Source organism: Natator depressus, chromosome 16 (genome assembly GCF_965152275.1).
Source record: "Natator depressus isolate rNatDep1 chromosome 16, rNatDep2.hap1, whole genome shotgun sequence".
NCBI lineage: Eukaryota > Metazoa > Chordata > Testudines > Cheloniidae > Natator > Natator depressus.
This window is the reverse complement of record NC_134249.1, coordinates 14,318,344-14,331,457: the sequence shown is the minus strand read 5'-3', so window position 1 is coordinate 14,331,457 and position 13,114 is coordinate 14,318,344. Positions and strand designations below refer to the sequence as shown.

At 43.6% G+C, this 13,114-nt stretch overlaps 1 protein-coding gene across 2 annotated transcripts in view; it reads right to left on the bottom strand.

The window, feature by feature from the left end:
- Positions 1–1,340: 1,340 nt before the first annotated feature.
- The window catches only part of DOLPP1 (dolichyldiphosphatase 1), a 20,850-nt gene continuing 9,076 nt past the window's right edge, over positions 1,341–13,114 (bottom strand). For both annotated transcript variants that reach the window (XM_074973807.1, XM_074973808.1), the window contains 6 exons: positions 9,875–9,959; positions 9,498–9,597; positions 8,382–8,480; positions 5,277–5,405; positions 4,207–4,296; positions 1,341–3,497 (listed from right to left, as the gene is read on the bottom strand). In XM_074973807.1, the coding sequence (XP_074829908.1) occupies positions 3,461–3,497; positions 4,207–4,296; positions 5,277–5,405; positions 8,382–8,480; positions 9,498–9,597; positions 9,875–9,959 (540 nt within the window). In that variant the 3' untranslated portion in view covers positions 1,341–3,460. The remainder of the gene's footprint in view (positions 3,498–4,206; positions 4,297–5,276; positions 5,406–8,381; positions 8,481–9,497; positions 9,598–9,874; positions 9,960–13,114) is intronic.

Genomic DNA, 13,114 nt, shown 5'->3' with positions numbered 1-13,114 from the left:
AACAATAGATCACACAGGAATTTATCATCTTCCTCCTATTGTTTTAGTATCTCCATCCCAGGCCATGGTAAGGGAGCAGAGCAAGAGATCCGCTACTTGGAAAGCAAGGAGTAGTTCTCTGAGGGCAGTCATCTACCTTCCTTGCTCCTTTTCAATCCACCTACCTAAAGGCAGGAGGCTACCTGAAGTTTCTCTTCTCACCTCCTAGGCTGCTCAACTTGGCCAAGAATGTACAAGGGGCCTTTATCGCTATGTCAAACAACATGTAGCTTCCTGGGGGATGGAAAAAGAAAGCAGAAGCAGACCGAAGCCCAGTCTACACTTAAAACTTACATCAATATAGCTACAGCATGCAGGCATATGAAAAATCCACACTGCTGAGCACCGTAGCTATGGTGACCTAACTCCTTCTGTAGACACAGCTAGAAAGATGGAAGAATGCTCCTATCAGTCACTTAGGTGGAGTTCCTACAGCAATGGGGAAAAAACCATTCCCTTGCTATAGTCTGAATCTATGCTAGAGTTACAGCAGCATAGCTATGGTGCCACAGCTATACTGTTGAAGCAGCCATAGTATAAATGGCCAGAGAAAGCAGATGGCAGGAACTGTGCTGGAGAAGCATAGGGCTGTCTCCCCAACCACAGGCTGCAGAGCACGGGCTTGATGGTGCTATCAAGTTGTAGGGTTTAATGCACTGTGTCACTGTAGACAAACATTGCCAGAGCCACAGAGTATGTTAATCATTAGAAAATAAAGTAAATGTAGTTTTTAAGGTGACTTTTCCACTTCTCTAGGATGACAGTCTCTCTGGAAGAGGTGAGGGATGTGTTAATTACCTTGGAAGCAATTTACATTTTTTGCCTCAGCTTTAGGAAATGACAACTGCCCCCCCCCCCTTTTTTTAAGTTAGGGAGAAGAATGGTGGTACATTTTATTTATTTGGCTCTGCTTTTCAGTTGGTGGTTAGAAGAAAAAGAACCAATTAGTACTGCATTCTACTCTGGTGCCTAACTCATTACTACACTACCCTATTACCTAGCTAACTTAGCTACTCACACTTCCTTCTCTCCCCCCCCCCCCCCACCTACTCATGGCCTTTTTTAATGAAATAGTTATGGGCCTGAGCTAATGCCCATTAAAGTCACAGCCCATAGCTCAAAAAGAGAGAGAGAGATCAGCCCAGCCAAAGTGCTTTTATGAGGAATAAAAGTGCTATTTTATGTGCAAATGCACTAGAAATCTCAGTGTGGAGAGTTCATATTAGATCACTCCAATGAGTGCTAAATTAGAGAAATTTATTGTAATAGACAAAAAATCCCCATATCCTTAGTTTAAAAAAAAAAAATCTAAAGAACTGCTGCTACAGAGAAAGATATATTCAGTTTAGAACAAGTATGTTTTAAAAAGGTTTTCATTCTTAATCTCCTCCTGGGCCAAATTCTAGGATTAGGATAAAATAGGTTCTATAGCGCGCACACACACACACACGGATCATGGCAAGAGGAGCAGATGAAATCTTTAAAATGCTGTTTTTAAATTAAGGTGGCAGAAAAATACAGAGATGATCAGATATGAGCCAAAAATCACATCTTGCATCAGTACATACCAATGAGTTTTCTATGAAGCCTCAATAGCTTTTTAATGGAAGCTAGTAAAACATGCAGCAAGACAGAGATGGGTATGCATAGTCACCATCCCTCTGTACAGGTGACAGTATCAGACAGATGCTAACATACTCCTCTTTTGACCCAGCTTGGTAGCTGTACTTGCCCTGGCCTTCCCCTGTTATGAAACGTCAAGGCAATTGTACCGTTAGTCTCTCCACCTTGTTGCTGAACTTCATTGTAATGTCTTGATTATAGGCTAAAAAGTGCAATAGAACAGTCTTTGCACAGCCATGAAGTACATTCAGGATGCACTGCTGACTCACTGTTAGTATATAGTCTTCTCAAACCATTTACCAGCCTATTGCAGAGGATCTAAGTACTGGCAGGGTCGAAGAGGCTGTCAGATATCCTATCACAGGAGAATGGTACCCAAACATCTAGCAGCAGAACTTACTGTCCGGAGCTCCAGACTAAGGAAGTTCATCACTTGAAAAACAGTCAAAATGAAAATCCTTACAAAGTAAGGGCAAGATCCCTTACAAGTTATGCATTCTAGGTAGCTGGTGCAGACTTTTGCAATAGTCTTGACTACTGCCGAACCCAAAACAAATCAGCATGACCCATGGAAATGTTTGCCAGGGTTAAAACTTACTGCCTCATTTCAGCAGTAACCTGTGTTTGAATCTAACTGGACTCTCCAAAAGTAATTCATGCAGTGCTAAAGCCAGACATCAGCACTCACCAAATTTTTATTTTTATAAAAAGTTTACTGATGGCTGAAAAGCTCAATGGGAAAATTCATTATCAGAAAGAGGGTTTAGGGCAGAGACCGATCATACAAACTTTTAATACCAGTAAAAGCTTTTTTTAAATGACTTTAGGGTAATCCTTAAAAGCATGGAGTTGTGCCTTAACTAGCAGTTATTTAAACTTAATCGTGGTGTCCTTAATCAATAACAGAGTCTGGCTTAAGATCAGCAACAGAACTGTAGAGGTCCCAGCAGCTCTAGGGTCATAAAAGTACAAAAGGAAGAGGGAGTGAAGGGATATTTAATGCGTATACCAAGTTATTGACACCTAAAAAGAAGAGGGCCTGGGTAAAACAACCTGGCTAATTACACAACAGGAGCAGCAGTGAAAAAAAAAAAAAAAAATTAGTGTATTTTAGGTTTTCCTTGGTGTTTTAACCCCCACTCCCCAGGTGGTATCCGTGCAGGCTTGCGCACAGGAATGTCACTAGTGTTTAAAAGCAAATCTTTAAGTAGCTTCTTTATATCCTTACAAAGTGCAGTGGGAATTTATTTCGATCTCCCAACTGTTGCAGAAAGGAAAGAAATACCTCTTCCTCTCTTGCTTAAGCCACCCTGCCTCCCCCCCGCAAATTAAAACCCCTGAATTAGGCAAGACCTAATTTTGGTTTTGTCTTCTTCCAAACACACAATCCATGCATCACCCCCCAAAAATAATAGTTCAATTAAAAAAAATAAATAAGTGTGTATATTTCATGCTGCAAAAAAAGTCACAGAAATAGGATGTTTTTTTTGGTTCTCCCTCCCCCAAACAAGCCATCAAGTATTTTCTCCCCCCTCCCGCGACTCAGACACGATGGTACATTCCAACTGGCAATGTGCATTTGTGTGGTAAATGAGGTTCTGCTCCTGCATGGTCCCACATGCATCAGGGAGCATCCAGCTAGCTGCAAAAGCCAGAGCAAAGGCCTCCAGGCTTTGAGTATGGTCCCTGCCTGTTCCTTTGGTCCATCTGTGAAGACTCCTTGCTGCTCCCAGGTCTGTACAGGTCTCTACTTTTGTCCTTCTCCATTAAGTCCTGCATTCTGTTCCCATGCCTTGAGTCACTGGAGCTTCGTACCTAGCTTGCGCTGTCTGTTTCTGCAATGAACGTAGAGGTGGCAGAGTGAGGTAGATCCTCATCACCAGACATAGCACATTCCTTGGCTAAAGAGGTGGGAGGAATAAAATGATCTGGATAGACCAGACCACCACATCCAATGTCAAGAGTGGTCATTCCCCATTTTTACAGGCTCAGGTCTGGAATAACCAGAGGGTCTGTAGGTCACAACTGAAGTGCATTAGCAAGGTGTATGTGAGAGACTAGACGTAGTTACATAGTGGCTACCCTATTGTGACTCCCTTTTTATGGAATACCAAATTCACCTCACACAGCACAAAATGGAGACTTACCACTCCAGATGATTCTGCTCAAGTTATACACTTTACTGCATCCAGAGGGACCCTTTACAACACGGTTACAACATTTGGTTTCTCCCCTACTGCTGCAATCCCCTATGTCTTTGTGTTTGGAATCATTTGTACTTGTTTATCACTTTTTCCCATTTCATACTGATTATATTTTAACGATACACTCTATTAAAGTCAACCCACAATTTGGTCTCTTTTCACACTCTATACTACCCGGTCCATAAAAGCTATCCACATCAGCTACTCTAATTTTCATATATAAATAAAATAATCACAAGGTAAATCACAAGATACAGGTAAATAAACCATTACCCTATTAGTGCATGTAACAACTTAGATACAGCTCCCTGTGTGCAGAACCTCCTACCATCCTGCTTACCTTGCCTCTGCTCTGGTGACTGTGTATTCAAACCACAGGATGTTGGGAATGAGGCTGGTATCTCTGATTAAAAAGAACTCTGAAGCTGGCCTAAAATTAACAAGGTTTGGGGGAGAAAAAGAGGGGCAGAGAATTAAAACATTTTCTTTCCTAATTCTGATAAGCCATGGAGGAAATCGTGTGAAATTTAACACTGCTACCTGCAAGGCAAACCTGGACAGGTTTTGTGTATTTAGAAAACAGCAATATATAAGTCTACCAGGAAAAGTGCCATTTTCCCTCCCTTATTAGGAAGGTTTCTAGTCTAGTTAAATTTAACTAAATTGCCATTTCACTTTATTTGCATTTTTTTGTTTGGTGTAGGTAAGAAGAGATCTGACCCATTGGAATCAGCCTTTCCATTACAGTGCGTTTGGAGAAATGGATGGGGAGGTCAGGAAGTAGCAGTTCCTAGAGGTACTCTCTCATAACACTGGGCAATCCTCTAGCACCTTTCTTCCAAGGATCTCAAAGTACTTTATGAACAATTAAGCCTCACAATTCCTCCTCCCCAAAAGGTAGGGAAGTATTTATCCCCATTTTACAGACGGATAAGTGGTGGCACAAGTTAGTTAAATGATTTGCTCATGGTCACATAGGGAGTCAGTAAACAGAGCAAGAAACAGAATCTAGGAGTCCCTATTCCCAGTCCCCTGCTCTAACCTCTAGACCATTGGGAAACTGTGCACAGTTTAAACCCCTTTACATGGGGGTTGCATTCCTATAGAACATCATAACAATCATTTGGTTTTATGGACTGAAGTATCCCATGATTGGTTTTCTTACACCATATGGTATAAATTCTCTATCCCTGTGCAGGTTGAATAGGACTTTACTCCCTTGCAAGGGTGTCATGCTGCTCCAGATACCAGTAGGTTCAGCACATTTCAAGAGGTAAACACTGTTGTGGCCCCTTTCGTGGCACACAGAGTAAACTTGAGGCATACAGTGCTGGACAAGTATCTGATTCTGCAGGAGGGTGAGGCCTTGGGGGATTAAAACAAACACAAAATAGCATAAAAGGTTTTTACCATGCAGCTATCCTTGGGAACAAAGGAGTTAAGATCTCCTGTGTGAATGCAAACCAGGCTATGGCCATGATGCTTCCTGCAACACCTCCATATAAGACCTGGCTCCAGGTGTGGTAGAGCAGATAGACCCTTCGGAGGAAACAAGAAAGGAAAATTACCAGAGACAGGATTTCAAACAAAATGAGGGCATCACACAGCTGGATACAGCGTTTTACAGGCCCCTATAAAGGCCAGAGCAAGGTTATCTTCCAGATGTGAAACAGCCAAGTGGCACCTATTTAAAAGATATTGAAATCATAAAAATGTAGGCCTGGAAGGGCCCTTGAGAGATCATGCAGCCCATCCTCACATGCTGAGGCAAACGAGTATACATCGACTATCCCTGCAAGGTGTTTATCTAAACTGTTCTGAGAAACTGCACAGGATGGGGATTCCACAACCTCCCTTGATAACCTATTTCTTGCTTTAACTATCCCTATAGTTAGAAGGCTTTTCCTAATATCTAATCTAAATCTCCCCTGCTACGGATTAAGCTGATTACTTCTTGTCCGATCTTCAGCGAACATGAAGAACAATCACCGTCCTCTTTGTAATAGCTATTAACATATCTAAAGATCCCTGAACATATTGTCTGGTGCTCCGTCCTAGTCTTCTTTTCTCAAGACTAAATATGCCTTTTTTAAACATTTCCTCATAGATCAGGTTTTCTAAACCTTCTATCATTTTTGTTACTCCCTTCTGATCTCTTTCCAGTTTGTCCACATCTTTCTTGAAGTGCTGTGCTTAATAATGGATCCAGTACTCCAGCTGAGGCCTCACCAGTGCTGACTAAAGTAGAAAAGTTACCTTCTAGGTCTTGCATACGTCACTCCTGTTAATATAATTTGGGGGTGTATTAGCCTTCTTCGCAACTGCACCACATTGTTAGCTCTTATTTAATTTGTGATCCACTGTAACCCCTCAGATCCTTTTCTGCAGCAATACTGCCTAGACCAGGGGTGGGCAAACTTTTTGGCCCAAGAGCCACTTTGGGGTTGCGCAACTGTATGGAGGGCCAGGTAGGGAAGGCTGTGCCTCCCTAAACAGCCTGGCCCGCGCCCCCTATCCATCCCCTCCCACTTCCCGCCCCTCTCAGAATCTCTGACCCATCCAACCACTCCTGCTCCTTGACCTCTGACTGCCCAGTCCCAGGACACCCCGCCCCTAACCGCCCCCCGGGACCTCAATCCCTTTCCAACCCCTCCCTGCTCCCTGACTGCCATGACCCTTATCCACAACCCCACCCCTAACTGCCCCCTGGGACCCCACCCCCATCCGACACCCCCTGCTCCCCTTTCCCTGACTGTCCCCCCCCCCCGAATCTCCACCCCATAAAACCACCCCCTCCTCCCGGTCTCCTGACTGCCCCTCAGGACCCCCTGCCCCTTATCCAACCCCCCCTCTTCCCTCCCCCTTACCATGCTGGAGCCAGCCAGCGTGACTGCGGGGAGGGGTGAAAGCAGGGGAGGGGCCGGGAGCTAGCCTCCCCGGCCAGGAGCTCAGAGGCCAGGCAGGACAGTCCCGCGGGCTGTAGTTTGCCCACCTCTGGCCTAGACAGTTAATTCCAATTTTGTAGTTGTGCACTGAATTTTTCCTTCCTAAGTGTATACTTTGCTCTTGTCTTTATTGAATTTCATTTTATTGAATTCAGACCAATTCTCCAGTTTGTCAAGGTCATTTTTAGTTCTAATTCTGTCCTCCAAACTGCCTGCAGCCCCTTCCAACTTGGTGTCATCTGCAAATTTTATAAGCATACTCTCCGCTCATTATCCAAGTCACTAAAAATACTGAATAGCACCAAGACCCAGGACTGTACTCTGTGGGAGCCCATGAGATACGCCCTCTCAGTTTGACAGCAAGCCATTGATAACTATTCTGAGTATGGTTTTTCAACCAGTTGTGCACCACCTAATGGTTTCATCTAGACCGTATTTCCATAGTTTGCTTAGGAGAATGTCATGTAGGACTGTGTCAAAAGCCTTTTTAAAATCGAGATCTATTACATCTTTTGCTTCCCCCCATCCACTAATGGATAATCAGGAAACAACTTAGACCCTTCTGTGTACATAAATTTCTGTTTAGGAATACTCCTAACTCTGAGAAGCCCAATACCTAAGAAGGTGTCTACATGTTTCTCACAGTAGAAGTTCAGATTGGCTGGGTGCCTGTTGCTGTTGATCCCAGGAGAGAATTTTTCCAGAGCCAGCGGCAGGTCAACTTGCTCCTTCAGTAACTCTCTGAAGCCTGGGTTTAAAGGCTTTCAGAATATATAGCGTGATGGGAACTTGTTTTGTCATGGTTTTTGCTGACCTCAAATTTAGCAGTCTGAAGGCTTCATTGCTGTAGACAGAGTACAGTTTTTTACTGGTAGTGGTCACAGTAGTAATGATCTATTAGATTATCCTGGCACATAGACACTACTCACACAGACTAAGTCTGTTCATACTGCAAGATGATTGAAGCCAAACAATTGTGACTACATTTAGACTGACTCTACAAGAAGTCATTTCAGTCCATATTAAATACTTCACACGCTGCAAAAGGTACTGGCCCATGACCTAGCTCAATGCTTTTATGGATTAGTGCAGAAAAGGGATGAGGTAGACAAAATGACTCTGTCCATATCCTGGACATGGAGGCCAGAGAGAATGGGGAGGGAACACTGGTCTTCAGTTTTGCAGATCCATGTGTGAAGACAGATGCAGGGCTCAATGCAAGTCCCTTCCCATCTATGACCAACTCTCTTCACAATGATCCAGCCTCCACATAGCTGGGTTTGCAGCCATGGGGCCCCAGTGCAATCATATAAGCTTAAAACCACCCACTGGACTGCAATTTTTGAAGTGACTATTGAGGGACATAACTAGACCAGGAAAAAAAATCCAGAGAAAATGAAAGAGCTCCCATTCTGAAGAGTCCCTGGTAACATAGGACTCTCTCAGCCCTTGGTATTTCTGGCACAGTTATCAAGAACTGAACCACAAATGGAGGAGGATAAAGTGCTGCCAAAAAAACCACAAGGCCAAGGGTTAGTACAAAAGAGTAAGACAAATGGCTGTTCCATACCTACTATATGAGACTAGAAAGGCCACCGTGACAAGGCAGATGGACAGCACATGTCGCCACAATAAATCCAGAAACCTGGCATTGTTTGTTTGGTGCATTCTGGAAAAAAAAAAAAAAAAAAAAAAAAAAGAGATGGGGAAAAAGCCATTAGTGCAGTGGAAAAGAGAGGGTGTTAGGGAGCGGAACAGTCCCTATATCCCACCCCTCCAAATTACAGTGACCTAAGGAAGACATAGCCCTCATTAATGTCATGGATAACCTGTTAACACCGCAGTGCTGATGTATCCAACTGCTGCCAAGAGGATGCAAGTGAGAAAGCCTGACCCCAGTGTCCAGGTGTTAATGGAGATCACTACAAAGGGAGCCAATGTGCCCATGGTACCATTATGGGAGGTGCATAGAGTGCATATGCAACCATCTTGCCTCAGATCTCCTTATAGCTGCCCACTTGTACAGGATAGGAGAGTTGTCTGGTCTCTCGTCTGCTCCTCCATATTATAGAGCTGCAGGAGGTAGCCACAGCTGAGCAAAGAGGACTTCAGAAGGGGAGCCCCACATCAGAGAATGCAAGCCTAGCACCAGGCAGCAGAGACAAACCATGAATGGGTCATGCGAGAGAGCAGCAGAAATCACTGGAGAGATTGCAGGGACAAACTCACTAATACAAGGGAGAAGAGCCCCATGAGAAGACAGCTCTTCTCTCTCTCTCTCTCGCCTCCTTCCTAGTTCCTCAATTGCATTCCAGCATGGATTTTGGCAGTCTTGCAATTTAGCATGATTCAAAAGAGATTGTGTCAGCAGTCATATTCCGATGGACTCATGCTATGGGAGCGATGGCATCAGGGGCCTCCTTCCCTTCACTCTTGCTTTCCCCTCCTTAATCAACATTCTCAGGCAGCAGCAGAGCCCATAGACCTATATTCAATTTGGGATGAACTCACTCCAGAGGGAATCCCACCCCACCACAGAACAGATTGCACAGGTCCTGGAATTCAGCTCTACCTACAGGAATCAACTGAATAGAAAGAAAGGCATGCCACCAGCAGGTAGCCACCCATTCCAAATGCCCCAGAGGTCAAAGTGTAAAACAGCCAAAACCTAATGAAGAAGCTTCACCTTAAATAAAGAAACAGGAACGAGTAAACAGAGAAAAACCACATAAACTGAGAGTGACTGGATGGCATCCCGTATTTTGTAGTCACTGTTGAATGGGCTTCTGGGAAGAGAAGAAAAAACAGTATGCTCAATACACAGCAATAGCCCGAACACTTCAAAGATCCAGCCAGGTCACAGTGTTGGGCTGAGTGTGTGAATTTACAATACATTTATCTGATCATCTGGACTGTAAGCGCCCCTTCCCAACCCCCATGTGAATGTGCAAACACAACATACCAGACCTGAGACAAAACCACCTTCAACCCAATTATTGTCACCACAGTTCAAAGATAATTCATGTACCCGCTCTTTCCCCCAAGCCACCAGGCCATACTTACCTTCACAGGGCCGTGGCTCACGGATAATATTCTTTATTAGCCAGTTCACTCCTTCGTTGAATGCCAGCCCCCCTAAGAAAGATATCTGTGAAAGAGATAATTGTGTCAGCCTATGACCCTGCATCCATCCCTCAGCTTCCCACTGTGTCATCTCAACTGTGATGCATCTCATCAAGCTTTTGCGACAAATTTTCCTTAAAGGGACACGGTCAACTTAAAACAAAACCACGCTTTCTCTCCGATTTTTTTTTTTTAAACTACTACTGTTATAAGTAACACTCAAGATTACTCTAACCAAAAGAGTATATATTCAGTTTCCCCTGTTTGCGGGAGTCTTTCACAGAGCAACAGAATAGAAAAGAATAAAATAGAAAATATTGGCAGAGGGACTCCAAGAGTAGTGTCATAGCTGGAATTTTTTTTTTTTTTTTATTTGCCTAGATTTTAAATTGACAAAACGTCTTCAACTGTTTGCTGCAGGCCAACAGTGGGAGCACATATGATGCCGTTGATATGCTCTGCTTAAAAGGGCGGCTTATTCTATTTTATTTTATTTTTCTCTTTAGTGAACAACATACAGAAAATCATCATCATCCTGAAGCTGTTCCCCACAAATTTCTAACATCTTTAAAGGCAAGGCATTTTCTGGGCCTGGCCAGATTATAGAAACATAGTATCAATTTCACTCTGTAGTCCAGAATACTTCTTCCCTCTCTTAGCCCTAGCATCCTGGCCAAATTCCAATCTGCGTAATCGTATTCTGCCTCCCTAAATTCCTCCTCTAGTTTCAAATAGTTATGGGATTTTTCACTTCCTGAGCTAAACTGTGGGTCAGTATACTGTGTGCTGCTGAAGAGCTGTCACATTCCAACCCAATGGTGGCTCCTTTCTATAGGTAGAATTAGTAATCAGCATTAACACTAACACTTGCTTAGTTGCTTACACTTTTATTACTAGCCAGTTTTCAGTTGCTTATAACTTTGTTGAACGCTGGACATTCAGGCTTGTTCTCTGCTCTGGACATTCAGGCTTGTTCTCTGCTCAGGTTGCAGGTTTTGTTTTTAAATTTAAACGAACACAGATCAGCCATTTCAGAAAATGAGACTGGGGGAGAAAGGTAGGAAAAAAACATGTTAACTTTGGCTCAATTAACGGTTTCTCCGAAGAGCTCTAGCACCTCCACATTTGGAGCAGGAAGGCGAGATCTGCCAGGGAATGGTCCTAGACTCAGAGAGGTACCTTTTGCTTTCTCTATGAAAATCTACAGATACATGGATGAGTTATAAGCCTCCGGGCTTTGCCATTTCCACAAAATCAGTGGAGAGCGGTAGCGATTTGCTGCTACTATCTCTTGAACATCCCATCTGCACTGAGAATACTACAGCCCTACAGAGCTTTTTTAACATGGTAACTGAACTGAGCATGCTACCAGGCAGAGCTAGAGCTCTGGACAGAGGACAATGCGGCATCTGCCCACTGCCCCTCTGGACTGAGAGAGAGGAGGAGGTGTCTTCCCCAGTTTAGAGAAACAGCATTCCTTCACAGCACCCATTCCTCCTTGGCTGGTGCAGCCAGAGCTCCCCATTACAATTCAATTCAATTTTGCCATTGGAGGAAGGTGTTCTGGGCACCACCAGGACAGCATTAGTTTTAGTCTCAGATCTACTACCTGGTGTGCTTATAATTTTTTGCACGCCCCAGGCTGCAAAAAACAACAACATTAGGAAATGCCAAAATTAAGGTTGTTTATGCCACCTTAATTCAGCCTCCTCGTTCATACCCTTCATGATACGGTCTTTAATTACGTCATCACATACTGTTTGTTTTAGAGGCTCCCTGCCTCATTCACTGCACAGGAGAGACAGTGGATGAGGCAGAGGGTTGCAAGAAGAGAAAGAGCATGTTATTTTGTGTTTCAGGCCTCCACTAGGTCCCAGTACAGCTTGGTCTATTCCTGACTTCGCTCTGGACTTCCTATCATAATAAATACAACCCCCTTGTGCATGCAAAGATTTCATGGAGAAATCTTATTTTTGAATGCTTTACCTTGCAACTGTAAAAAATCTTAAAAGAATGTTAAACTGTAACATGTATGTACAGGTCAAGTGCAGTGGCAGTTTAATACCTGGTGCTTCATCTAGCAAGGCACCATAACCTCCTCTAGCAAGGGGATGGATGCAACAAGCCTTTTCCATCTCTATGATCTTTACTGTATTATATACACACTTTGTGTGTGTGTGTGTGTGTGTGTGTGTGTGTGTGTGTGTGTATACACACACACACACACACACACACACACTATACAATATATCCCACGCTACCTATATCTATATCTCTCCCAGAAGGTCCCAAAATACTTACCTTACAATCTCTCTCTATGTGTGGGGGGGTGGGAAGAGAGAGTGAGTGTGAGTGGGAGAGAGAGAGTGTTTTGGGATCTTCTGGGATGAAAGGCACCATATAAAGATCAGCCCTAAATTCACTTACGGAAGCTAGATTCACTGTCCTAAAACTGTCTTCTATTTACAGAGCAGATACAACACAGACAGTGGCAATGCAAGCTCCCCCCCACATGCATGTCCCCTGCCGAAGTGCCCCAATCTTCAGCAGGTATCACCTCTAGAAATGAAAGATGCTTTCAGTCTTTATGACCTATTCAATCTTCAGTATTTCTGCTGATTGCTAAAATGGGGAGGCCAATTTGTGCCTAATTTGATTTTTTTTTTTTTTTAATGACAAAGAAAACTGCCCATTAGAAATTGGACTGGAATGATCAATTCAGGTCACATAGGCTTCCAAGAAGCCTTTAGATTGTTATGACTTTCAGAAGCTACTTCCTTGGGCTGCAATCACACTAGTAACCTAGAGGTTTCATTACTAATCCCCTGAGCCATTCAGTTCCCATGACAGTGTTGCTTTATATAAACACAGCAATATCAGAAACCTGATGTCATAATCCTATTACTAACTCCATTTCACCTGTCTGTTTACAAAAGGCAAATATTATGAATGGCTTGTAATCCCTTGTATGGAATGTACTCAGCCATCCCATCCTAGCTACTTGTCAGGACAAATAGCAGAGACCTTGTGGCATGCTGTGTCATGAAAAGACTAGCTTCTGGTCAGGAGAGAAGTAGGAGTCACTTCTGCTCCTGCTGTTTCACACACACACAGATGAAATGGGCCTTGCAGGCACACTGCTTCCCCTGGGAAATTGTGGGGAAGCGCTCTTTCACTCAG